The sequence below is a fragment of the Bombina bombina genome, chromosome 2 (genome assembly GCF_027579735.1).
Source record: "Bombina bombina isolate aBomBom1 chromosome 2, aBomBom1.pri, whole genome shotgun sequence".
Classification (NCBI taxonomy): Eukaryota; Metazoa; Chordata; class Amphibia; order Anura; family Bombinatoridae; genus Bombina; species Bombina bombina.
The window spans coordinates 79,038,045-79,064,862 of NC_069500.1; the positions used below are offsets into that span (position 1 = coordinate 79,038,045).

Consider the following 26,818-nt stretch of genomic DNA (forward strand, 5'->3'; position numbering starts at 1 on the left):
ATTATATTTAATTTGAACATAATGTTTTTTTTAAAGGGACATAAAACTGATTGAGATCTGTGCATATCCTAAAAGGACTAATTAATTAAAAATAGTTTGCATAAAAAATTGTTTGAAAATTGCTGGCAAGTATTTTAAAATAATTTTCAAAAATAAGCAAAATGAATTATTAAGCTAAGCTGCCAACCCCCCCCCCCCCCTTAGTGTTTAGACACAGGCATTGTATTTCAACTAAATTCACAGCTTCTAAGCACGCTCCAGCAGTTAATCTCTATGCACTTCTGCATTCTACCAAAACAACAATAGATATAGATACAGCCATAGAAGGAAATGTGTGGGGGAGTTAGAGCTTTACAATTCAGAAACTAAAAAGAAAGGGTTAATGGCGAGGCACTGCAGTATAAATTTGCAGGTAAAGTAATTAAAGTACATATTATTATATTTTGTCTCTACCCCAACTTGTTTTATGTCCCTTTAAGTATGAATTATGTTTATGCATCTTATTGTATCAATTAACCATAATCCTTAAAGAGACAGCAAAATCAAAGTGATTAAGACTGAGTATGTGATTTTAAACAACTTTTCAATTTACTTCTATTATCTAATTCTCTTAGTTATCTTGGTACCATTTGTTGCCTACACATATATGCCTCTTGTCACTGGCTCACTAGATCAGCTAGCTCCCAGTAGTGCATTTTTGCTTCTTTAACAATGAATACCAAGAAAATGAAGCTGCCAGAAAGTACTTTTTATTATATATATTTTTGTATACTTATTATTCTTTTATTGTGTCTCAAATTACATTAATCAATGACTCAAACTACATAAGAATAATGTGTGATTCAATCAATTCTAGTTAATCTTTTGTAATAAGTACATCAATTGGGAAATCAATATATCTAAGACATTTTCCTGTGGCTATATTTTTTATGACCAAGTAAACATGACTCAGACTATATTTATATATTTATTGAGGAACACCAAGAGAAAAAAATTCCCCCATAGCAAATTCATTTTTTTTGTCATTGGCTCCTTCAAACATTCTTATGATAAAAAAAAAAATCTGTTTCCTTGAGGAACAAGTATAAAAATGGACAAACAACCTCAGATGTTAGCAGACCTGATACTGAGAACTCTTTAAAAACTTTAGTTTAATAACTCTATTCAGCCATTCTAACAATGGATAACGGCGGATTTGAGATGCAGGAAGATGGGATAGCAAATTCCTCCTCACAAAAATTTCAGAATAAAAAATGTCATCATTCATTTGTACAGGTATGAAAATCATTATTTTATTGTTAAGTTTTATTATTATATTATTATTATTATTATATTTTAAAATTCAATTTCTGCTTTATGTATTCATAAAATGTTCTTATTCATAAAAAAAATATTTTGCTGTAGAATTCAAAAACATTTTACCATATCACATTTTACTTGTTACTGCATTAAACTACCAACCACAACATAATTTTTATCAATAAAAAAAATAACTGCATACATTTCAAATCTATATCTCTCTCAATTAATCTATCTATCTATCTCTAAATCTATCTATCTATCTCTCTATCTATCTATCTATCTATCTATCTATCTATCTATCTATCTATCTATCGATCTCTAACTCAATCAATCAATCAATCAATCTATCTATCTATCTGTATCTCTCTCAATTAATCAATCTATCTCTAAATCTATCTATCGCTCAATCAATATATCATCTATCTATCTATCTATCTATCTATCTATTTATCTATCTATCTCTAAATCTATCTATCTCTCAATCAATCTCTCAATCAATCAATCTATCTATCTCTCTCTCTCTATCTATCTATCTATCTATCTATCTATCTATGTATCTATCTATCTATCTATCTATCATCTATCTATCTATCTATCTATATCTATCTATCTCTCAATCTATCTATCATCTATCTATCTTTCTATATCTATCTATCTATTTATCTATCTATCTATCAATCAATATTTCTATCAATCTATCTATCTATCTATCTATCTATCCATCTGTATCTCTCTCAATTAATCAATCTATCTATCTCTAAATCTATCTCTCAATCTATCTCTCAATCAATCAATCTATCTATCTATCTATCTATCTATTTATCTATCTATCTCTCTATCTATCAATCTATCTATCTCAATCTATCTATTTATCATCTATCTATCTATCTATCTATCTATCATCTATCTATATATCTTTCTATATCTATCTATCTATCTCTCAATCTATCTATCATCTATCTATCTTTCTATATCTATCTATCTATTTATCTATCTATCTATCAATCAATATTTCTATCAATCTATCTATCAATCTATCTATTTCTCAACCTATCTATCTATCTATCTATCTATTTATCTATCTATCTATATATCATCTATCTTTCTTTCTATATCTATCTATCAATCTATCTATCAATCTATCTATCTATCTATCTATCTATCTATCTATCTATCTATCTATCTATATCTATCTATCTATCTATTTATCTATTATCTATCTATCTATCAATCAATATTTCTATCAATCTATCTATCTATCTATCTCTTAATCTATCTATCTATCTATCTATCTATCTATCATCAATCTATCTTTCTATATCTATCTATCTATTTATCATCTTCTATCTATCTATTTTCTATTTATCAATCAATATTTCTATTAATCTATATATATCTCAATCTATCTCTCAATCTATCTATCTATCTATCTATATCTATCTATCTATCTATCTATCTATTTATCTATCATCTATCTATCTTTCTATATCTATCTATCTATCTATCTATTTATCTATCATCTATCTATCAATCAATATTTCTATCTATCTATCAATCTGTCTGTCTGTCTGTCTGTCTATCAATCAATCAATCAATCTGTATCTATCTAAAATATATTCTATACCAATTTAATATATGTAATTTCAAGTCGTTAAAAGCTACAAATTCAGTATCTTTCTAAATAAATATTTTCAGAAAACTCCCAATTTATATATGTTATCAAATTCGCTTTACGCTCTTGGTATACGTTGTTAAAAAAGTAATCCTAGTCGAGCACAGGAGTGTGCTTGTATCTTTGGCCACCTGACAGCATTATTTGCAACAATGTGTACAGCAATGTTATACATAATTGCAAACACTGCTGCCATAGAAATCTAATGACACATGCACGCTTCTAAGATCCTAGGTTTACACATCAAAGGATACCAAGAGAACAAAGCCAATTTGATAATTGTAGAAAGTTGGAAAGTTTTGCATGCTCTAGCTAAATCCTGAATCTTTCATTTTTACGTTATAGTCTCGTTTTCGCAAATTACTGACCCTGCAACAAGTTAGTCAAAAAGCCTTTATCTCAGCGCTCATGTAACTTAAAGAGACATTTCATATTTAAAAAAGAGAAGTCTTTTCTGTCAAAGAGTCAAGAGGCCCTCTTGCGATCACTTGGTTAGGATGAAAATAGTTTTCTAACATAGGTTGAAGTAATAATAAAAGCAGGATACCTCTGAAATTGTGGATATATTTCAGCACAAAATATTGTAAGAAAACCACTTTCAAATGAGCGATCATATAACATGATTAATGTAAAGATGTCAATGTCTTAATCCATCATATTCCAGGTCTAGCAAAATAATGAGGGGGGTTGCTAATATTGTGTGTCAGCATAATAAAATTTAAAAAAATCTATGACAACCCTAATGAAAGAGATAAGATATTGCTCCCTAAAAAGAAAGTTAGAATTATTGTCTATATATCTTATGGTGGATAAAAATGGTAAATATTTAATCTATTAGACAAAACATTGAGATGAAATGAATATGTTAAGGAGACCACCCTCTTGAAAAAGAAGCCAATGTACAATTATAAGGATCAGAGCCTCATTTCTTTAATTGATAGGTCACATAACCCTCTAGATATTGAATGATTTGGGTAAAAATTACGAATACTTATCTCGCTAAATACTTTAATACAATAATATTCAAAATTGTCTTGTTTACTTTAAAATTATTTTATATTTTGGAAATTTTATTTTATTTTTTGCCTCAACAGAAGAGTGCACAAATTAGTTGTGTTGTAACTGCTAATGTAAAAACACATAGGGGTGTAGGTTGTAGTTTCAAATTTACCTCTGAGTATATACAGTATTACAACAAACATCACATTTTATGTAGGAAGCTATATATTATATTTATGTAGGAAGTTACATATTATATTTATGTAGGAAGTTACATATTATATTTATGTAGGAAGTTATATATTATATTTATGTAGGAAGCTATATATCATATTTATGTAGGAAGCTATATATTATATTTATGTAGGAAGCTATATATCATATTTATGTAGGAAGTTATATATTATACAGTATTTATGTAGGAAGCTATATATTATATTTATGTAGGAAGTTACATATTATATTTATGTAGGAAGTTACATATTATATTTATGTAGGAAGTTACATATTATATTTATGTAGGAAGTTACATATTATATTTATGTAGGAAGTTATATATTATATTTATGTAGGAAGTTACATATTATATTTATGTAGGAAGTTACATATTATATTTATGTAGGAAGTTACATATTATATTTATGTAGGAAGTTACATATTATATTTATGTAGGAAGTTATATATTATATTTATGTAGGAAGCTATATATCATATTTATGTAGGAAGTTATATATTATACAGTATTTATGTAGGAAGCTATATATTATATTTATGTAGGAAGTTACATATTATATTTATGTAGGAAGCTATATATTATATTTATGTAGGAAGCTGTATATTATATTTATGTAGGAAGTTACATATTATATTTATGTAGGAAGCTATCCTATACTATAAAAGGCCAAACACACTGGCCTAAGTCCCTACCTGTTCTGCCGACTGCGCCGAGCAAAAGTGGGCGTGGCCGAGCGTGAAGGGGGTGGGGCCTAACGCAAAGGCCCGTGAAGGGGGCGGAGCCTAGCGTGAAGGCCCGTGAAGAGAGCTCAAACAGCTCAAGAGAGGGTGGAGGGATGTGGGGAGAGGGGGGGAGATGTGGAGTAGGGGGGGAGATGTGGAGTAGGGGGGGAGATGTGGAGTGAGGGGGGAGATGTGGAGTGAGGGGGGAGATGTGGAGAGATGTGGGGAGATGTGGGAGATGTGGAGTGAGGGGGGAGATGTGGAGAGAGGGGGGAGATGTGGAGAGATGTGGGGAGATGTGGAGAGAGGGGAGAGATGTGGAGAGATGTGGGGAGATGTGGAGAGAGATGTGGAGAGAGGGGGGAGATGTGGAGTGAGGGAGGGGGAGATGTGGGGAGATGTGTGTAGTGTTTGTAAATTCAGGTGGTTTAGAAATATATCTGACACAGAGTCCATTTATACAGCACACTTTATTTCCTGGTTCCTCACTTCAACAACACTGTCCCCGCCCCTGCTTCTTTGCAACAATTATATACATTTACAAGTCAGAGCACAAACTAGGAAGAAAGCATTATATATTATAATATCACAACAAACACCATATCTCTCCCTTACTTTAGATTAGAAACATAACAAATAAACTAAACATAAATATAACTATATATATATACTATGCTTAATATCTAGAAATAAGACCAACTATATTTCACATAAAAGAGTTGCATGATGACATAATACATTACATGAAAACACATTATTTTTCATAGTTTTTAAGGTATTCAGGAGGTCTTCTATTTTCTCTGAGAGGGTATTTTCGATTAGTATCTAAGGACTGATCATATGCTATGTTTTCTTCCCCCTCACTGCTCTCTGAGTTATTCATATTATCATCATGTTCATGAAATAATTTGGGTATATCAGAATCATCATCTTCTGCATCAGATACTTCAGTGTCCTGTTCTTTGTGTAGTTTCTTGAAGAAAGAAGAGTTCCGAGTTATTGTATGTCCATTTCTTACTGCAGTGATCATTGATCCTTGAATTCTTGTAACTGTATATGGGATGACATCATATAAAGTATCCAACTTGTGTCGTCTATCTTGCCTACACAGGACTCTGTCTCCAACAGCAAAAGGAGCAGATTTGGTATGATAATATTTATCCGCATAAGCTTTCATCTTGGCTTTGGCATGACTGTCTTTTTGTATTAAGTCCTTGTTGAGTGTCTCTGTTAGCGAATCATTTATATCCGGAATTTTGATCCGAAGTTTGCGATTGAATAACAGCTCTGCAGGTGATCTGCCAGTAGTACAATGGGGAGTTGATCGATAGTCTCTCAGAAAAGAGTATAAATTTTGTTTCCATGGTCTACCTTGCGCTGTAGTTGCCCTTAGAAATTTCCCCATAGAACGCATGAATCTTTCAGCTTCTGCATTAGCTTGTGGCCACAAAGGAGTAATTCGCCTATGTTTAAATCCAAGATATGAAGCAAATTTATTAAACTGAGTACTGTTAAATGGGGGACCGTTATCTGTTTTAACAATTTTAGGAATTCCCAATAAAGAGAAAACTTTGTCTAAAACCGGAATAACAGTGACTGAAGATGTTGAGCTGATAACTTCTACTACCGGGTATCTTGAATATTCGTCTATAATCACCATCAAATAATCTCTAGTAGGTAATGGACCATAAAAATCTATACTCACATTACACCATGGTGCTTCAGGCAATGCAGACATTTTTAAAGGTTCTTTGTGAGCTCCTGGAGTTGTGGCTTGACACACAATACAATTTCTCACCAACTTTTCTGCTTGTTGATCTATTGATGGAAAGCACACTTTTTCTCGCAATAAACTTTTCATTTTAACTATTCCTTGGTGACCTTCATGTGCTAAGGATAATACTTGCTGTTGTAAACATGTCGGAATGACTAGTCGATTACCTCGCAAGATAATACTGTTGTCATTATTCACTGAGAGTTCTTTGCTAAATCTTGCAAATGACTTCAACTCTTTTCCATGTATTTTGTCAGAATCAGCTGTGTACCATTTTCCATTCCGAACTAATACAGCGAGTTTTTGCAGTATAGGATCAGCTAATGTTGCCTGTTGTATTTCTTCTAAACTCAATGCTTTAGGTATAGCATGATTAGTAACAAAATTTATATATTCCTCTGCATCCATGGAACTTGGTGAACTTGTGAATGAATCTGTTGATATAGGATGTCGAGACATATAGTCTGCTGGGTTCTCTTTTCCAGATTTGTAAACCACAGTAAAATTATATGGTTGTAGTCTTAAACCCCATCTTTCTATTCTAGCGGGTGGTTTGGATTTTGGATTATTCCAGATCAACTGTAAAGGCTTGTGATCTGTGATCAGTGTGAATGGACAACCATATAAATATAAATGAAAGTATTCACAACTCCAAACTATTGCCAGAGCTTCACGTTCTGTTTGAGAATAACGTTTTTCCACATCATTTAAAGAACGGCTACCATAAGCAATTATATAATCCTTGCCTTTGTCTCTCTGCACCAGAATAGCAACTAAACCAACAGGGCTAGCATCTACTAACAGAATAGTTTGATGTTGAGGGTTAAAATAGGACATTGTCTTGTCACTGGTCAAACTCTGTTTCAGTTGTTGAAAAGCTTGTTGTTCAGTTTCAGTCCAACGCCATGGCACACTTTTCTTTGTTAACTCTCTTAAAGGTGTGGCAATAGTAGAGAAATTAGGGATAAATCGAGAACAGTAGTTTACCATCCCTAGGAAACTTCTGACTTCACTGGCGTCTATTGGAGGATTTGCATTCTGAATTGCTTCCACTTTCTTTGGGTCTGCTGATATGCCTTCAGCTGAAAAAAACAAATCCATAAAATTCTAGTTTAGTTTTGTTAAATTCACACTTACTACAATTTAAGGTAAGTCCTTTCTCATGAAGTCGCTCAAAAACTGCTGTGAGATTTTTATCATGGTCCTCTTGAGTAGCTCCAAACACAATGATATCATCGCTGAAGCTTTTAACTCCTGGAATTCCAGATAATGTTTGCTGTATTGCATTTTGAAATACTTCAGCAGCAGAAGAAACACCAAAACTTAGGCGCTTGTATCTCCACAATCCTGTGTGTGTTGAGAATGTAGTTATATATCTACTTGTTGGATCCAATTCCAGTTGATGATAGCCTGATTTTAAATCAAGTTTGGAGAAAACTTTTGCCTGGTTGAGATCATGAATTATATCATCTAATGTTGGAGTAACGTGGCGCTCCCTGATAATGGCAGTGTTGGCTTGCCTCATGTCTATGCAAATTCTTACACTATTTGGGTCTTTGGGTTTTGGCATTGATACTATTGGGGAGACCCATGGAGTTGGCCCCTGCACTCTTTCGATGATTCCTTGTGTTTCAAGGTTCCTGAGTTCAGCATCAACCTTGTGCCTTAGATGAAATGGAATTCTTCTATGTGGTTGTATTACAGGTTTTATATGTGGATTAATATGCAGCTGTACTTGAAAATCTTTCAATTTACCAATGCCATTAAACAAATGGGAATACTGCTGTACTAACCGATCTGCTACAGATCCTGTGTCCTTTCTAGGTGAAATTGCATTCATAAGCTTTATAAGTCCCAAACTGGATGAAGTTTCAAAACTCAGAAGAGAAGAATTTTGACCCTTTACAACATAAAACATAGTTGCTGTTTTGTTGTGTTTAAATGCACATGTGGCTGTAAATTTACCAATGACATTAAGGGGTTTAGTTGATCCATATGCATATATATTTATTTTACTCTGTAATAACTGTGGTTGTGGTTTTAACATGTGAAATGTTTGTTCACCCACTAAATTGACAGCAGATCCTGAATCAATCAATGCAGTGATTTTAGTGTCATTAATGAGTACATCAACTTGTGGCTGAGTTAGGTTACACATGTTGTTTACTACAAATACATATTTGTCATCATTGTTTGAATATTGTCCTTTTTGATCAGGAGATCTGACTAGATTTACTTTCCACTGTTCTGATGTATGTGGCTCAGTATGTGATTGAGGTATTTGATACAGTTTTGTTCTACATTGCTTTGCAAAGTGATTAAATTTCCCACATGCCCTGCATTGCTTATTCCTTGCAGGACAAGTCCCATTATGTGGATAGAAACCCCCACCCACAGTTCCTGCATAACACACATGAGATCTGTTTCTTTTTTGTGGGCTGTACTGTTGAACTGTCTTTTTGAACTCTATTTGTAATAAACTGATCTTCAGTAGATCTATTTTCTATGCTTGCAGCTTGCCTGTCAGCAATTTCTAATGTTCTGCCATAATCAAGCAAATCTTTTAAAGATAGTTCAGATTGTCTCAGTGCATATTTCCTAAGTTTTGAAGAAGTACAGCTTTGTATTATCTGTGCTTTAATCTCATTTTCAACATTAGAAAACTCACAATTCTTTGCTAGTAAACGTAACCTGGTTTGAAATGCATCTAAAGGTTCATCACCCTGTTGTGTTGCCTGTCTGAATGTGTATATTTCATACTGAGTGTTCTTTTTAGGGAGAAAATATGTTGTCAGTTTATCTTTAACATCATTGTATGAGTCAGTGGTTGCAGACAAGGTATCATAAATGTCATACACTTTTTCTCCAGCTAAATGAAGCAGTAAAGCCTTTTTTCTGTTTGCATCAGTAACATCCAAAGCAATAAGATAATTTTCAAATCTCTGAATCCATTTTAGCCATCTTGGGCCTACTGAGCTTAGTTCTGCATCAGAATCAAACACAGGGAAGTTGTATTCATTAAATGCAGCCATTCTTGTGTGTGTATTGCAGCAGGTTACTCACTGTTTGCTGAGACAAAGCAATAGGGTTCAAACATAATCCTCGTCGCCAAAATGTAGTGTTTGTAAATCCAGGTGGTTTAGAAATATATCTGACACAGAGTCCATTTATACAGCAACTAACTACACACTTTATTTCCTGGTTCCTCACTTCAACAACACTGTCCCCTCCCCTGCTTCTTTGCAACAATTATATACATTTACAAGTCAGAGCACAAACTAGGAAGAAAGCATTATATATTATAATATCACAACAAACACCATAATGTGGAGAGAGGGGGGAGATGTGGAGAGAGGGGGGAGATGTGGAGAGAGGGGGGAGATGTGGAGAAAGGGGAGAGAGGGGAGAGATGTGGAGAGATGTGGGGAGATGTGGAGAGAGGGGGGAGATGTAGAGAGAGGGGGGAGATGTGGAGAGAGGGGAGAGATGTGGGGAGAGGGGGGAGATGTGGAGTGAGGGAGGGGGAGATGTGGGGAGATGTGGAGAGAGGGGGGAGATGTGGAGAGAGGGGGGGAGATGTGGAGAGAGGGGGGAGATGAGGAGAAAGGGGAGAGATGTGGGGAGATGTGGAGAGAGGGGGGAGATGTGGAGAAAGGGGAGAGATGTGGGGAGATGTGGAGAGAGGGGGGAGATGTGGAGAGAGGGGGGAGATGAGGAGAGATGTGGGGAGAGGGGGGAGATGTGGAGAGAGGGGGGGAGATGTGGGGAGAGAGAGAGGGGGGGGAGAGAGAGGGGGAGAAAGAGGGGGGAGTTAAAGGGGGAGAGAGAGAGGGGAAAGAGAGAGGGGGGAGAGGGAGAGAGAGAGACAGAGAGAGAGGGGGGAGAGGGAGAGAGAGAGAGAGAGAGAGGAGAGAGAGAATGAGAGAGAGAGAGGGGGAGAGAGAGAGAGAGAGGGGGGGAGGGGAGAGAGAGAGGGGAGAGAGATAGAGAGAGAGGAGAGACACAGAGAGAGGGGAGAGAGAGGGGGGAGAGAGAGAGAGGGGAGAGAGAGGGGGGAGAGAGAGAGAGGGGAGAGAGAGGGGGGAGAGAGAGAGGGGGGGAGAGATAGAGGGGCAAGAGAGAGAGAGGAGAGACAGAGGGGGGAGAGAGAGAGAGAGAGAGAGGGGGGAGAAAGAGAGAGAGAAGAGAGAGAGAGGGGAGAGAGATAGAGGGGGGAGAGAGAGAGGGGAGAGAGAGAGAGGGGGGGAGAGAGAGAGAGGGGAGAGAGAGAGAGAGAGAGAGAGGGGGGAGAGAGAGAGAGAGAGGGGGAGAGAGAAAGAGAGGGGGAGAGAGAGAGAGAGAGAGAGAGAGAGAGAGAGGGGGAGAGAGGGGAGAGGGGGGGGAGAGAGGGAGGGAGAGAGGGGAGGGAGAGAGGGGGAGAGAGAGAGAGGGGAGAGAGAGAGGTGAGAGAGAGGGGAGAGAGAGAGAGAGGGGGGAGAGAGAGAGAGGGGGGGAGAGAGAGAGAGAGAGAGAGAGAGGGGAGAGAGAGAGAGATAGAGGGGAGAGAGAGAGAGACAGAGAGAGGGGAGAGAGAAAGAGAGAGGCGAGAGAGAGAGAGGGGGGAGAGAGAGAGAGATAGAGGGGAGATAGAGAGAGGGGAGAGAGAGAGAGAGAGAGAGAGAGAGGGGTGAGATAGAGAGAGGGGAGAGAGAGAGAGGGGGGAGAGAGAGAGAAAGGGGGGAGAGAGAGAGAAAGAGAGAGAGAGAGGGGGGAGAGAGAGAGGGGTGAGATAGAGAGAGGGGAGAGAGAGAGAGGGGAGAGAGAGAGAGAAAGGGGGGAGAGAGAGAAAGAGAGAGAGAGAGGGGGGAGAGAGAGAGGGGAGCGAGAGAGAGAGAGAGGGGGAGATGGAGAGAGAGAGGGGGAGAGAGTGCAAAAGAGAGGGGGGAGAGAGAGAAAGCAAAAGAGAGTGGGAGGGAGAGAACGCCAGGGGTGGGACCACTGTACTGCAAAAAATGGCCCGTGTGAACGGGCTTTAGGACTAGTATATTATATTTATGTAGGAAGCTATATATTATATTTATGTAGGAAGTTACATATTATATTTATGTAGGAAGCTATATATTATATTTATGTAGGAAGTTTTATATTATATTTATGTAGGAAGTTATATATAATATTTATGTAGGAAGCTATATATTATATTTATGTAGAAAGTTATATATTATATTTATGTAGGAAGTTATATATTATATTTATGTAGGAAGCTATATATTATATTTATGTAGGAAGCTATATATTATATTTATATAAGAAGTTACATATTATATTTATGAAGGAAGCTATATATTATATTTATATAAGAAGTTACATTTTATATTTATGTAGGAAGCTATTTATTATATTTATATAGGAAGTTATATATTATATTTATGTAAAAAGCTATTTATTATATTTATATTAGACTTGTGCATGATCGGAAAATTTGTTTCGCTTCGGATCGATTCAGATTTTTTCGAATTTCGGTTCGGAACGATTCGAATTCCGAAAAATTTGAATGAATTCGTTTCGGATTTGTTTCGGATTCATTCAGATTCGAATAAATTCGGCTGGATTCGGTTCGGAAATTCGGAATTTCGGTATGTGTTAGGTGGGATGTGTTGTGTATTAGACTAGTATTATGTACTGTATATTAGCTGTAACCCATAGCAGAGTGATATAACCTAATATACTGTACAATACTAGTGTAATCCATGGCCATCCAAATTTACCGAATAAATCCGAACTAATTCGGATTTATTCGGTAGATTCGGTACTACCGTAATTCTGAAATTCGATCCGAATCTCTGAATTTCACAAATTCGTCCGAATTTCGTTTCGGAACAAATCGAACCGCGCATGTCTAATTTACCAGTATATAGGAAGTTATATATTATATTTATGTAGGCAGCTATATATTATATTTATGTAGGAAGTTATATATTATATTTATGTAGGAAGTTACATATTATATTTATGTAGGAAGTTATATATTATATTTATGTAGGAAGCTATATATATTATATTTATGTAGGAAGCTATATATTATATTTATGTAGGAAGTTATATATTATATTTATGTAGGAAGTTATATATTATATTTATGTAGGAAGCTATATATTATATTTATATAGGAAGTTATATATTATATTTATGTAGGAAGCTATATATTATATTTATGTAGGAAGCTATATATTATATTTATGTAGGAAGCTATATATTATATTTATGTAGGAAGTTATATATTATATTTATGTAGGAAGCTGTATATTATATTTATGTAGGAAGCTATATATTATATTTATGTAGGAAGCTATATATTATATTTATGTAGGAAGTTACATATTATATTTATGTAGGAAGCTATATATTATATTTATGTAGGAAGCTATATATTATATTTATGTAGGAAGCTATATATTATATTTATGTAGGAAGCTATATATTATATTTATGTAGGAAGCTATATATTATATTTATGTAGGAAGCTATATATTATATTTATGTAGGAAGCTATATATTATATTTATGTAGAAAGCTATATATTATATTTATGTAGGAAGCTGTATATTATATTTATGTAGGAAGCTATATATTATATTTATGTAGGAAGCTATATATTATATTTATGTAGGAAGCTATATATTATATTTATGTAGGAAGTTATATATTATATGTATTTAAGAAGTTATATATTACATCAGACATATGTTGTATACACACTTCTTTGTTTTTCAGGATAAAAAAGGTTCTTGTTCTCTGCTGAGGATATTTCTAGTGTGCTTTCTGGCATGCCTGATTACCACTGCCATTGGAGTGCTGATTCTTTCCCTTGTTTATTTGGGGCATTTCAATACAGATACTAGTAAAGACACAATGAATCCTGATGCTGAGAAAAGCCCATCACAGGACATAAAAAATACTCAGTACAGTTTCATGACTCATCTTGGTAAATCTAAGGTAAGAGTAATAGTAACAATCCCCTTACTGGTAGCATCATCATGTAAAATAAGTTACGTCCATTATTACATTATTATGAACATCAGATAATTGTATCATTAAAGGGAATATAGTTTATAACAACTGTGAATAGCTGAATGTGACTGGGGCACTAATTAGCCAGTAAAATGCTTCTTCTGTCTAGAGGGGTTGCGTTATTCCTTAAAGGACATTAAATAGCCTGAGCATGTACTATAAGATATTTAAATGGACAGTCAACACCAAAATTTTTATTGTTTAAAAAGATAGATAATACTTTTATTACCCATTCCCCAGTTTTGCATAGCCAACACAGTTATAATAATACATGTTTTACCTCTGTAATTACCTTGTATCTAAGCCTCTGCAAACTGCCCCCTTATTTCAGTTCTTTTGACAGACTTGCATTTTAGCCAATCAGTGCTCACTCCTAGGAGCTTCACGTGCGTTAGGTCATCAATTTTATCTATATGAAACACATGAACTAACGCCCTCTAGTGGTGAAAAACTGTCAAAATGCTTTCAGATTAGAGGCAGCCTTCAAGGTCTAAGAAATTAGCATTCAATTAAGAATACCAAGAGAACAAAGAAAAATTGGTGATAAAAGTAAATTGGAAAGTTGTTTAAAATTACATGCCCTATTTAAATCATGAACATTTTTTTGGGACTTGACTGTCCCTTTAATTTTGTTTTTGTAAAAAATATATAAAACAATGTACTTTCATGATTTATTTTGTCACCTTTCCCTTTTATTTAATTCAGCAAATAGTGGCTGTTCCAATTCCTGTTATAAGTGGAAGTGCAGACTCCAGACTTACACTGCTATACACCACACAGTAATTGGTTGCACGCTCTAGTGACCCATTTATAACTCAGCAGAGAATGAACTAGATTACAGCATGGCAACACACAATCCTTTATGGACTCTATAAATATTATTTCAATATTTAAGTTAACATTAAATTAGATGACACATCAATTTCTGTTTATCCCAAGCCAGTTACATGTATTTTATTAGTGTTTACCCCTTTTGGATTGATTATGTGTTGCATTCATTTTTATAACAACTAGAATTTTGTTTTTACTATTATGCCCACTGCATCTTTATAAACACATCGATTTTTTTTAATGTCATAATTTTAGTTGAAAGTTAAACCTAGGTAGGCTCATATGCTAATTTCTAAACCCTTGAAAGTCGCCTCTTATGCATTTGACAGTTTTTCACCGCTAGAGGGCATTAGTTCATGTGTTTCATATAAATAACATTGTGCTCACGCACGTGGAGTTATTTGAGTCAGCACTTATTGCCTGAAATGCAAGTTTGTCAAAAGAACTGAGATAAGGGGGCATTCTGCAGAGGCTTAGATACAAGGTAATCACAGAAGTAAAAAGTATATTTCTAGAACAGTGTTGGTTATGCAAAACTGGGGAATGGTAAATAAAGGGATTATCTATCTTTTTAAACAATAACATATTTGGTGTTTACTATCCCTTTTAGTTATTTCTGTTCTGTATCAGCCAAGTCTACATTTTTTAAAACAATTTAGCATCTTTTTTATTGCAATTGTTTTAAATAACCCAACGCCACGCACTATTTACCTTATTTAAAGGAGTCAATCAAAGCTTTAGTCCACAGACAAGGCTAGCCACAACTACAATGTTAGTATAAAGTGCATTGTTTTACAGTTGTTATCAGATAAAACCAATTATGGAAAGATATGTAGCAGGATTAGCCTTGTTAGCTCCACATGGTGCTTTTCAAGTTCTATGAATTTGAAATTCCACAGTGTTCACAGCTAAATTACATGGAAAGCAGGTAAAATGAATAATGAAAATATACAGCAAAGTTGTTTTACTTTGCATACATAAATCTTTTATAGTAAAATCTCAAGGTGTTCACTGTCCCTTTAAGGAGAAGAAATATTATATAAAGACATTAAAGTAATATTTATACATTCATATTTAATATTATTAATTCAGTATTTCACTACAAAATATCTGCATACAAAAAATATGTCTTTGGCTAAATAAGTGACAATTTACAGAAATACAGCAAAAGTCAGCAAAATAAATAATGATGGTAAACTGCAATATTGTTGTATTTTCTTTATTTAAAAATTCAGTGGGGTATAGTATTTTGATTTTAAAGGGACATGAAACCTACAATTTTTCTTTCACAATTCAGAGAAAGCCTGCAATTTGAAACAACTTTCCAATTTATTTCTATTATCTAATGTTCTTTGTTCAATTTATATTCTTTGTTGAAAAGCATACCTAGGTAGGCTCAGGATCAGTATTGCCTACTGGGAGCTTGCTGCTGATTGTCTGCTTTACATATATTCGTTTTGTCATTGGCTGACTCAGTGTTTTTAGCTAGTTCCCAATAGTTCCTTGCTGTTTCTTTAACAAATGATGCCAAGACGAAGCAAATTTGTTAAAGGAAGTGAATTGGAAATTTGTTTAAAATGTAATCTGAATCAAGAAAGAAAGAAAAAAATGGTTTTCCTATCCCTTTAAAGTCCCTAGTAGCCTGACAAGATTTTAAACATTTGCTTAGCACTGAGGATAAGATTGTTTTCCATGTCTAGTACTAATTTTACAACATCCAGACCTCAGCATTTCATTTTATTGCACCTGGTTTTTATAAACTTTTTATAGCAGGATGTGGATTGTTTTTTAGCAATATTAAAACTAGGAGATTTGAGGACATACACTATATACACCATTTAAATAGTTAGTAAAATAAACTCATATGAATTATGGAAAATATGTTAACCTTTTATTTGCATTGTAACTGTATGCACCCTTCCCATTTTATTCATTTGTGACCAAATATTTTTAACCCCCACAATGTCAGACATGACCCACGTTACCCTATAAAGAAATTGCACATAAGCTAAATACTGCAGAGAGATTATGTGTTCCATGACTGGCTGATATTGCTGCAATGTACAGACCTCATAATATTACAGCACCAGGCTATATTTATACTTTAAATAAGAGAACTTAGCTTATTTAGTAAGAATTAGCACTTGTTAAGAATAAAAACACTGAACTACAGCTAGTTATATTTATTTATAATAAATTGATTTTTTTCTTATAATTACTTTTTTCCTATATTAACTTAAATAAGTTAAAGGGACATGAAACCCAAATTTTTTTCTTTCTTGATTTAGAAAGAGCATGCAATTTTAAGCAATTTTCTAATTTACTTCTTTTATCTAATTTGCTTTATTCTTTTGATATCCTTTGCTGAAAAGCATATCTAGATAGACTCCGTAGCTGCTGATTGGTGGCTGCACATAGATGCTTCATGTGATTGGCTCACCCATGTACATTGCTATTTCTTCAACAAAGTATATCTAAAGAATGAAGCAAATTAGATAATAGAAGTAAATTGGAATGTTGTTTAAAATTGTATTCTCTATCTGAATCATGAAAGAAAAATCCTGGGTTTAATGTCCCTTTAAGTTGGCTTTCTATTCGTAGCATAGCAGCAACAGCTTCAGCCACACATTTACATTGTTAATTGGTTATGATCAAATAATATACTTCTACACTGTAGAATACATTCATTTGAATGTGAAAATAATAAAATTGTGTGGGCCAAAGTAACGCACAAGTTTGTGATGTTTAAAGAAAGTCCTGTTTACTGCAAATGAAAATACCATAACATTAGAGCTTTCTAAACATTTAAAGGGCTATTAAACACTTTGAGACTTTAATATTCAAGGTTTTATTGTGTTTATTAAAAAAAAAATATTGCAATATACTTTAACTAGTCCTAAAGCCCGTGTACACGGGCCAATTTTTTAGGTACCGCGGTTGCATCCCTCTCCCCCTCTCTCTCTCCCCCCTCTCTCTCTCTCCCCTCCTCTTCTCTCCCCCCCTCTTTTCTCTCTCTCTCTCCCCCCCCCTCTTTTCTCTCTCCCCCCTCTTTTCTCTCTCTCCCCTCTCTTTTCTCTCTCTCTCTCTCTCTCTCTCTCTCTCTCTCCCCCCCCTGTTTTCTCTCTCTCTCTCCCCCCCTCTTCTCTCCCCCCCATCTTCTCTCCCCCCCTCTCCCCTCCTCTTCTCTCTCTCTCTCTCTCTCTCTCTCTCTCTCTCTCTCACAGACTAACTGCACTCACTGGATTTAGCAAACAAAAACTGTTGTTTATCCAACTAGTGATGTTTCGGGGGGGGGGAAACCCTTCCTCAGATCGGTCTGTGGAAGGGGTTTTGTATCCTGAAACATCACCCAATTGCAATATTTAATTTTCACTATATTAAAGACAACTATTATCTGTTAGATCACTAAATAAATGTAGCTTTGGGAAGCAAAAAACCCAGGGACTTCTTAATCCACTTTTATGCCATCTCTTAGTATATGTATCCTGCTTAAAAGATGGTGATGATCTTGGTGTAACTACTTTTTGTTTTGCTTTCCAGGTTTTTGAGTTCCAAGGAGGCGCTATCAAATGGGCTCGGTTTAGGAATAATCCACAGGATTATTCTAATGACAACGAACTGGAGTTTGGGACAAGTATCAACAGTCGTCAGTCGAAAATGACTTTAGGCACTTTACGTATTGCAAGCAATGGACTGAGAGTACCACACTGGCATTTCAATGCTAATGAACATGGTTTCCTACTGCAGGTATGTGGCACTTGTCTTCATACTCACTTGCACAAGTAAATGTCAGAATACTACTTTTTAATATTTTACAACTAAAATCGTTTTAATCTTTTACTACTACTTTTGGCTCCCTACCTTTTAGTGGTAATAATAAAAAAAATTATACCACAATGTCCTAACTGAACTCTCACCATGATAACAATACCACCATTAATAAAACATGTCTGCAGCAATGTCACTTGTGCATAACTTTCATCTTAACCCTTCCTGTAGCCTTAAAGGGACAGTGAACCCAAATTTTCTCTTGGTATCTTTATTTGAAATGCAAGAATGTAAGTTTAGATGCCGGCCCAATTTTGGTGAACAACCTGGGTTGTCCTTGCTGATTGGGGAATAAATTCATCCACCAATAAAAAGTGCTGTCCAGAGTTCTGAACAACAAAAAAAAAAGCTTAGATGCCTTCTTTTTCAAATAAAGATAGCAAGAGAACGAATAAAAATTGATAATAGGAGTACATTAGAAAATTGCTTAAAATTGCATGCTCTTTCTGAATCACAAAAGAACAAATTTGGGTTCAGTGTCCCTTTAACCCTAACTGTTGCCCTACCTTAATCCTACAAAAGTCTTACCCCCTTAGCCTTCACCCTAGCCTTACCATAGTTCTTATCCCAGCCCTACCATAGCCCTCAGCCTAGCCCTAGCATAGCCCTAGCTAACTAATAACTTAAACCTCACCCTAACTTTACCCATAAACCTACAGTTATCCCTAAATGTATTTCTAATACTAATGTAGACCTCACTTTACCTCCTAACCCTAATGTAGACCTTACCATAGCCCTAAACCTAAAGTTACCTCTTACTGTAGCCTAACGTAACCCTAGCCCTACCATAGTCCTAACTATAACTGTAGTACAAATAATAATTACTATACACTTTTGCCACAGCAGCAAGAAACAGATATCATATGAAACCTCTCAAGTATTTATTTTCACAAGTAAACTGATCAAAGGCACGGCTCATAAATCTCTTAGTATTACCCAAAACTGACCTGCATTCCTCTTCAGTCTCAGTACACCCTTTCTATATCTAAATATAACCTCTTATATACACATCTAGTTATATTTCCCCAGTACATTTTTTGTACCCTTCTTTCTTATAAAAACCTCATTTGAACTATGCTTCATTGCAAGAAAACAATAGATTGAAAACCTCTTTAAAACTATTACCCTATAACATCTCTAAGACATATTATTGTGTCATTTTATAAAAGTTTACTTCCGGCCAATAAACTTAGTAAAAATACTTAGATGGCACCAAGTTTACCTAACAAATCTCCTTTATTATACATGAAAGCTATTAGAGAAATGCATTCAAGACATAATCTATCTTAGTGATACGGAAGAAATGGTGAATAGTGATATTGTAATGTTATAATATTTTGTTCTGTCCATCAGGGCAAAGCATGGATTGGAGTTGTTGATGATGGAGCCAACACTGTTACTACCTATAATGTTACAGCTGGACAGGTCATTTTCTTCCCAAAGAATACTCTACACTGGGTGAAGAACGTGGGTGAAGAAGATTGTCTATTTATTCTTTTCTTCACCACCCATGAGGAACTCAAAACTCTTGATGTGGATGACGCATTCTTCTTGACACCAGAAGATATTGCTGCACGGTCGCTAAAGGTGAGGAATTTTGAAACAAAAGTAAAAAATAAACTTTCACAATTTAGATAGAACAACCCATTTTAAGAAACTTTTCATTTTAATTCAATTATCAAATTTACTTTGTTCTCTTGGTATATTTTGTTGAAAGGGTAGGCTCAGGAGCAACTACTAGGATATAGCTGGTGATTGGTGGCTACACACATATTCCTCTTGTTGTTGGCTCACCATATGTGTTCAGCTAGCTCCCAGTAGTGCTTTCCTACTTTGGAGCTGACTTCAACTATGTTTTTAACTACATGGTTATTTGCAAGCAATCATAAAATGCTGTAATATATTAGGGCATTTTCTTTTTTACACTTTTATCTCCTTTTAAATACACGTTAGTAAAATAGAAAACTGCTTTAATATTGTATTATTGTTCAAATGCTCTTTGGTAATCTGTGTTTAAACCTGCATGGCATAGCTCTGCCCAGTTTTTCCTGAGCAGGACACAGCTGGGAATTGGTTGGCTATGTACAAATTCCGTTCATGATTGGCTTAATCACTGTGTTCTGAGCTGAGGAGCAAGAATGTATTGCGATTCCTCAGCAGGATCATTCAATACAGTAGAATTACATAATCAGTAAGAGCACAATAAAAAGTCAGTGCAATAATACTCACTCTGAATTTAATTGAGCAGTAGTTTTTTTATTTTTATTTTAAAATTTACTTAAATTTGCTGGCCCATGTATCATGTGAGAGCCATCAGCCAATCATAGACTCATTTATGTATACACTGTGAACTCACATGTTCAGTAGTAGCTGGTGCCTTTAGAATGTGTGCATATAAAAAGACTTGGCCGATTTACTTAAAGGGACACTGAACCCAATTTGTTTCTTTCATGATTCAGATAGAGCATGCAATTTTAAGCAACTTTCTAATTTACTCCTATTATCATTTTTTCTTCATTCACTTGCTATCTTTATTTGAAAAAGAAGGCATCTAAGCTTCTTTTTTAGTTCAGTACTCTGGACAGCACTTTTTTATTGGTGGATTAATTTATCCACCAATCAGCAAGAATAACCCAGGTTATTCACCAAAAATGGGCCGGCATCTAAACTTATATTCTTGCATTTCAAATAAAGATGCAAAGAAAATGAAGAAAATGTGATAATAGGAGTAAATTAGAAAGTGGCTTAAAATTGCATGCTCTATATGAATCACAAAAGAAAAAATTTGGGTTTAGTGTCCCTTTAATTGAATGTATACCGTTTCGTTTTAACTTTAGTGTCCCTTAAGTCTGTTGTGAGGTTAAACACAACTTACCTATGGGCACTTGTGCAATAATAAAATGCCCTAACAAATTAGAACATTTTATTACTTGCCCCTTTAAAATCACTACCATAGTTGGTGTTTTAGGACCTGGTATCTGTCTTCTTAACATTATAGTTTTATCATCTCAGAAAATATAAGATTACACCAGATTATTTAAAAGCAAAGAAAAGCATCTGCTAAACTGAACCTTAATACAGAACAGCTAAAATCTCAATGAGGTTTTTTGTTTCAGAGTATTTGCTATATACTGTATGAGAGATATAAGGCAACTGTAATGAACCATGTATACTTTATTAATCACCATTGGTATATATGAAAATATTACAGTTCTACACTTATTATCCTTTCAATGCTTCACATAGAGGTTGAATTCATATTTTATTTTTATTTTATTTTTAGCCACAAGATAATGTTCAGTTTATCAGAACCTTTCAGAAACAAACAGAAGATCAAGCAATAAATCTTCCCGAAAACCTGGTAAATCTGATTCAGAATGTCAGCTATGTTCAGTCTGACAACACAAGTGTCTGGAAGTATTTTTATGACTTAAAAGGTATGCAAATGCTTTTTTGATGATACAATACTGCTTCTATTCACGAATTAAGGTCCAGATTACAAGTGGAGCACTAATTTATTGTGCGCCCCCAATTGGGCAAATTTGCCCTTTGTGGGCGTGTGATAAATAACCATTGCGGTCTATGGGAACTGTGTGTTCCCAGTAAATATATATGTGTATGCTTATATATTTATGTGTTAATATGTGTATATACAAATATTATTACATACATTTATATGTATATAGCCATATTTTTTTTATATATATATATATATATATATATTTAAAAATGCTGACCATCGCTGTGCTACTCACCCCCTTCGATGCTGTGTCTCACGGGATGAGAATGAGGCTCCCATTTGAGCCTATGGAAGCACGCTCTCGTGAGCGCAATGCTTCCTAGCTATGCTAATGCAAGCTCGCGTTCGCATTGCGCTCAACTTGTAATACCAGTGCACATTAGCGTGCACTGGTATTACTCAATGGAGCGCAAAAGCAATATTTAACACTGCACTTGTAATCTAGCCTTAAATGTACATTTTAATTTTAAACAATATTTTATATATATATATATATATATATATATGTAACGGGGTTTGGCCTAGGCCCACAATTACCCCTGTGGGTCTTTACCCCAGCTACCTCCATGTGCTCTGCAGGCTGATCCTGAGTCTCCGCTACCTGGGAGTTGGGGTACATGACTGTGGCAGTGCCTCCACCTGACTGGGCATCCAGGGCAAGAATGGGTTTCCCAGACAGGAACATAATAAATAACTACAACACACACAGTAATAACAGTAAAACAGTATGAACATGTATTAAAGGATTATGGTAAATAAAAATAAGGCAAGAAATACAGTGGCTAACTAACACACCGACTCTCTCTAACCAGGCCCAGCACCCTCCCAAACCACCTGCGAACCCACCCTCAGGCTTCACCCTAATGGCTGATGGGTACCAGTTGGTGCACATAAATGTTGGGGCCCTTTAAGGTAATCCACCTGCATTTAAACAGTTGCAGCTCATAGGAAACTGCAATCCACAGGAAGAGCTGTTTATAAGTTTATGTGATGGACAGAATGCCATGTTAGTATGACAAGGAGAGAGGATACTTCTTACCACTGACAGGATTCTGCACAGGCTGAAAGAAAACTCCAAGGTCTGCCAGTCATTTACTTTGTCTGCATTCTTCTCCACAGCTCTCTAACAGGGACAGACTGCAGCTGGCAGCAAACACTAAATCAGCAGAGGAATGCTGTTACTTTACAAGATGAAGTCTGCAGCTCTCACACAGCCAGGCCTCACACACACCTTCACTGCTCTGACATGTCTGCTTCCTCCTGTGTCTTACACTCTTCTTTCAGTTTCACTTGATCACATGACCAACCAGTCTAATAGTTGCCTAGGCAACTTCTCCTGCAGAATGTATACAGGTGCAAATGTTCAACAGGAAGGGCTACATTCTCCCCCTTGTAAAATCCTTGCCTTCCACTGGCAAGGTTCCACCAAGAGGTAAATTGAAAAAACAAAACATATAAATAATAATAAATGCACTAACAGTCCTATAAACAAATGTTAACTATCTTACAGTTTATTCTAGTACAGAGAGGTTCCAACATTCATAATGTCCGCAACCGCATACAGTAAATCAACCATTTTAGATTGTACCTGGGGCATATGTACATAACTGGGTTCTCCGACTTGATCGTAAGTAAGAACCCTGGGAGGCTGTCGTATTCTAGTACCCAGTCTCTGTTCTCTCTGAGGAAGTCCAGAATGTGCCTGGGAATCTTCAGCTCTGGCCACTTGGGTGGGGAGATCACCAGATGCTTGAGACCCTGGCTTTCCCATGATACAAGAGTCTCCTTTTGGGGTCCCAGGCACAAAGTTGGGGCTGTTGGGATTCAATGTAGAGGAGGCTAAGGGAGGAGAGGAAGGAAAGTGCTGTGTTTCCTCAGCAGGAGGAGACCACCATTGATCATCAGCACTAAGAGCTTCTGGGGTCTCTACTGCCTCATTTTCAGGACTCTCCGTTGTGCTTTTCTCCCATTCACTACTACTCCCTTCCTCTTCATCGATATAGGCTATTGGTAGTAGATGGTTCCTATGCCAAGCTTTGATCCGGCCTTCTGGGCCTTTTATATTATACACTGGCAGCCCCTTTAGCTTAGACACAACTTCAAATAGGGTATCCTTCCATCTGTCTGCTAATTTGTGTTTCCCAGGTACCCCTAGATTCCGGAGGAGAACCTTATCTCCCGCTTGGACTTCCTGATGCTTCACTTTGGTATCGTATCTTCTTTTGTTGCGTTCCTCCATTTTTGCCGCAGCTTGAGTGGCCAACTCGTAGGCACTGTGAAGGTTTTGTCTGAGGGTCCTCACATACTGGAAGTGAGAGTCTGACTTTGTCCCATCTGGGGACACCCCCAACCGGACATCTATCGGTAGTCTGGCTTCCCTTCCAAACATTAGGAAATAGGGTGAGAATCCTGTAGACTCATGCCTTGTGCAATTATATGCGTGGATCATGGCTTCTACATGCTTACTCCAGGACCGCTTCTCTACTTGTTTCAGAGTCCCGAGCATGTCTAGGAGTGTCCTATTAAAACGCTCAGGCTGGGCATCACCCTCAGGGTGGTAGGGTGTTGTTCTGGACTTGTGAACCTGCAACATATCCAGCAGTTCTTTGATCAGCTTACTCTCAAAGTCTCTACCTTGATCAGAATGTATTCGATTGGGCAGACCGTAGTGCATAAAATATTTCTGCCAGAGGACCTTGGCTACGGTCACAGCCTTCTGGTCTTTAGTGGGAAAAGCCTGAGCGTATCTGGTGAAATGGTCTGTTACTACCAGAACATTCCCAATTCCGGTAGTATCATTCTCAATACATAGATAGTCCATGCACACAAGATCCAGGGGTCCTGTACTTCTCAGGTGGCCCATAGGGGCAGCTCTCACAGGCAGAGTCTTTCTCTGAATACATCTTCTGCAGGTCTTCACATAATGTTCAACATGTTCTCTCATGCGAGGCCAATAGAACCGGTCTTGTACCAGGCCATAGGTCTTGTCTACCCCAAGATGCCCATGTTGATCATGGAGAGCTCTCAGGACCATTCCCCGATATCTATGAGGTAACACTAGCTGCTTTCGACCAGGGTGGTCATGGTATTTTATAACTCTATAAAGGATTCCATCTTCTAGATGTAGTTTACTCCATTCTCTCCGGTACAAATCTCTTTGTCCAATGGGAAGGGAGCTCAGTAATTTAGGGTTCTTGGCTCTCATTGCCTTGAGGACTGTACCTATATACCAGTCCTGTGACTGGGCTTTCTTCTTGTCTTCATTGGTTATGTGAGACCACTGTTGGAGCATTGCTGGAGCACAGAATACCTCTGGTACGGCTTCTGGGGAGTGACATATGGAGTCTATTCCTCTGAGTTCAGAGAACTCATCCTGCCTCTCAGCCACTACATATGTTTGGCACAGGGCTCCTACCCCAGGCACAGGGATTTCTTCCCATTCCTCCTTTTCTTCATGAGGAGGAAGTCCAGGTCTGCGGGACAGAGCATCCGCACTGACATTCTTAGGGCCTGGCTTGTATTTAAGGCTGAAACTATAGTTTGACAATGCTGCCAGCCACCTATGCCCTGTGGCATCCAGCTTTGCTGTTGTTTGAATATAAGTAAGCGGATTGTTATCCGTCCTTACCTCGAATGTTGCTCCATATAAATAGTCATGTAACTTGTCCACAATTGCCCACTTGAGCGCCAAGAATTCTAGCTTATGGACCGGATAGTTTTTCTCTGCACCAGTTAGACTTCTACTTATGTAGGCCACTGGTCTTAACCCTTCTGGGTAGCTCTGATGCAATACGGCCCCTAGGCCTTCCATACTGGCATCAACATGGAGCACATATGGTTTCTCGGGATCTGAATATGCCAATACAGGAGCTTCTGTGAGTCTTTTCTTCAAGATTAAGAAGGCTTCTTCGCATCCTGAGGTCCATTTCTTTCCGAAGGAGTCTTTAGGACTTGGCGCCTTAACACCCTCTATAGCTGAGGTAGTCTTTAACAGGTTGTGTAGCTCTCGAGCAATCTTTGAATAGTCTTTCACAAACCTCCGGTAGTAACCGCAGAATCCAAGAAATGAGCGCAGCTCACTGATGTTATCTGGCCTGGGCCAGTTCATCACCGCTTCAATTTTGGTAGGGTCAGTTGTCACACCTTGTGCGGAAACAATGTGACCTACATATGTAACAGAGTTCTGTGCAAATCGACATTTGTCTATTGATAATTTCAGACCCTCTGCTTGGAGTCGATCCAACACCTTCAGCAATCGCTGTTCGTGCTCTTCTGGTGTCCTTCCAAACACTATGAGGTCATCAAGATAGACTAGGCACTCTTTGGGATTCATATCCCCCACAGTCTTCTCCATCAGCCTTTGAAAGGTGGCGGGAGCTCCAGTGACCCCTTGGGGCATCCTGGTAAACTCGTAGAATCCCAAGGGACAGATGAAAGCTGTCTTTTCCTGATCCTCCTTCTTCATGGGTACCTGATAATACCCAGACCTCAAGTCCAGGACGCTGAACCACTGGCTTCCAGAAAGGGCATCTAGCAGATCTTCTATCCGTGGCAGAGTATATTGATCTGGCACAGTCCTTTTGTTTAAAGTCCGATAGTCTATGCAAAGCCGGACTGTGCCATTCTTTTTCCTAACTACCACTATGGGTGAGGCATATGGACTTCTGGACTCTTTAATAATGCCAGATTCTTCCATCTGTTTGAGTATATCCCGGACATCTTCCACATCTCGAGGGGGTATTCTCCTTGATCTTTCTCTGAAAGGAGCTTGGTCAGAAAGTCTGATAGCATGTGTGGCACTCTTTGCACATCCCACATCCATTTCTTTCCTGGAGAAAACTTTCTCTCGAGTAGCTAATTTGGATCGGAGGCTATCTCTCCACTT

At 36.7% G+C, this 26,818-nt stretch overlaps 1 protein-coding gene across 1 annotated transcript in view; it reads left to right on the plus strand.

Annotated features, from left to right (window-relative positions):
* Positions 1-1,132: 1,132 nt before the first annotated feature.
* LOC128648454 (uncharacterized) overlaps positions 1,133-26,818 on the plus strand; it is a 35,887-nt gene continuing 10,201 nt past the window's right edge. The window contains exons 1-5 of the mRNA XM_053701124.1: positions 1,133-1,275; positions 13,458-13,679; positions 18,126-18,332; positions 19,767-20,000; positions 21,697-21,850. Of these exons, the coding sequence (XP_053557099.1) occupies positions 1,180-1,275; positions 13,458-13,679; positions 18,126-18,332; positions 19,767-20,000; positions 21,697-21,850 (913 nt within the window). The 5' untranslated portion in view covers positions 1,133-1,179. The remainder of the gene's footprint in view (positions 1,276-13,457; positions 13,680-18,125; positions 18,333-19,766; positions 20,001-21,696; positions 21,851-26,818) is intronic.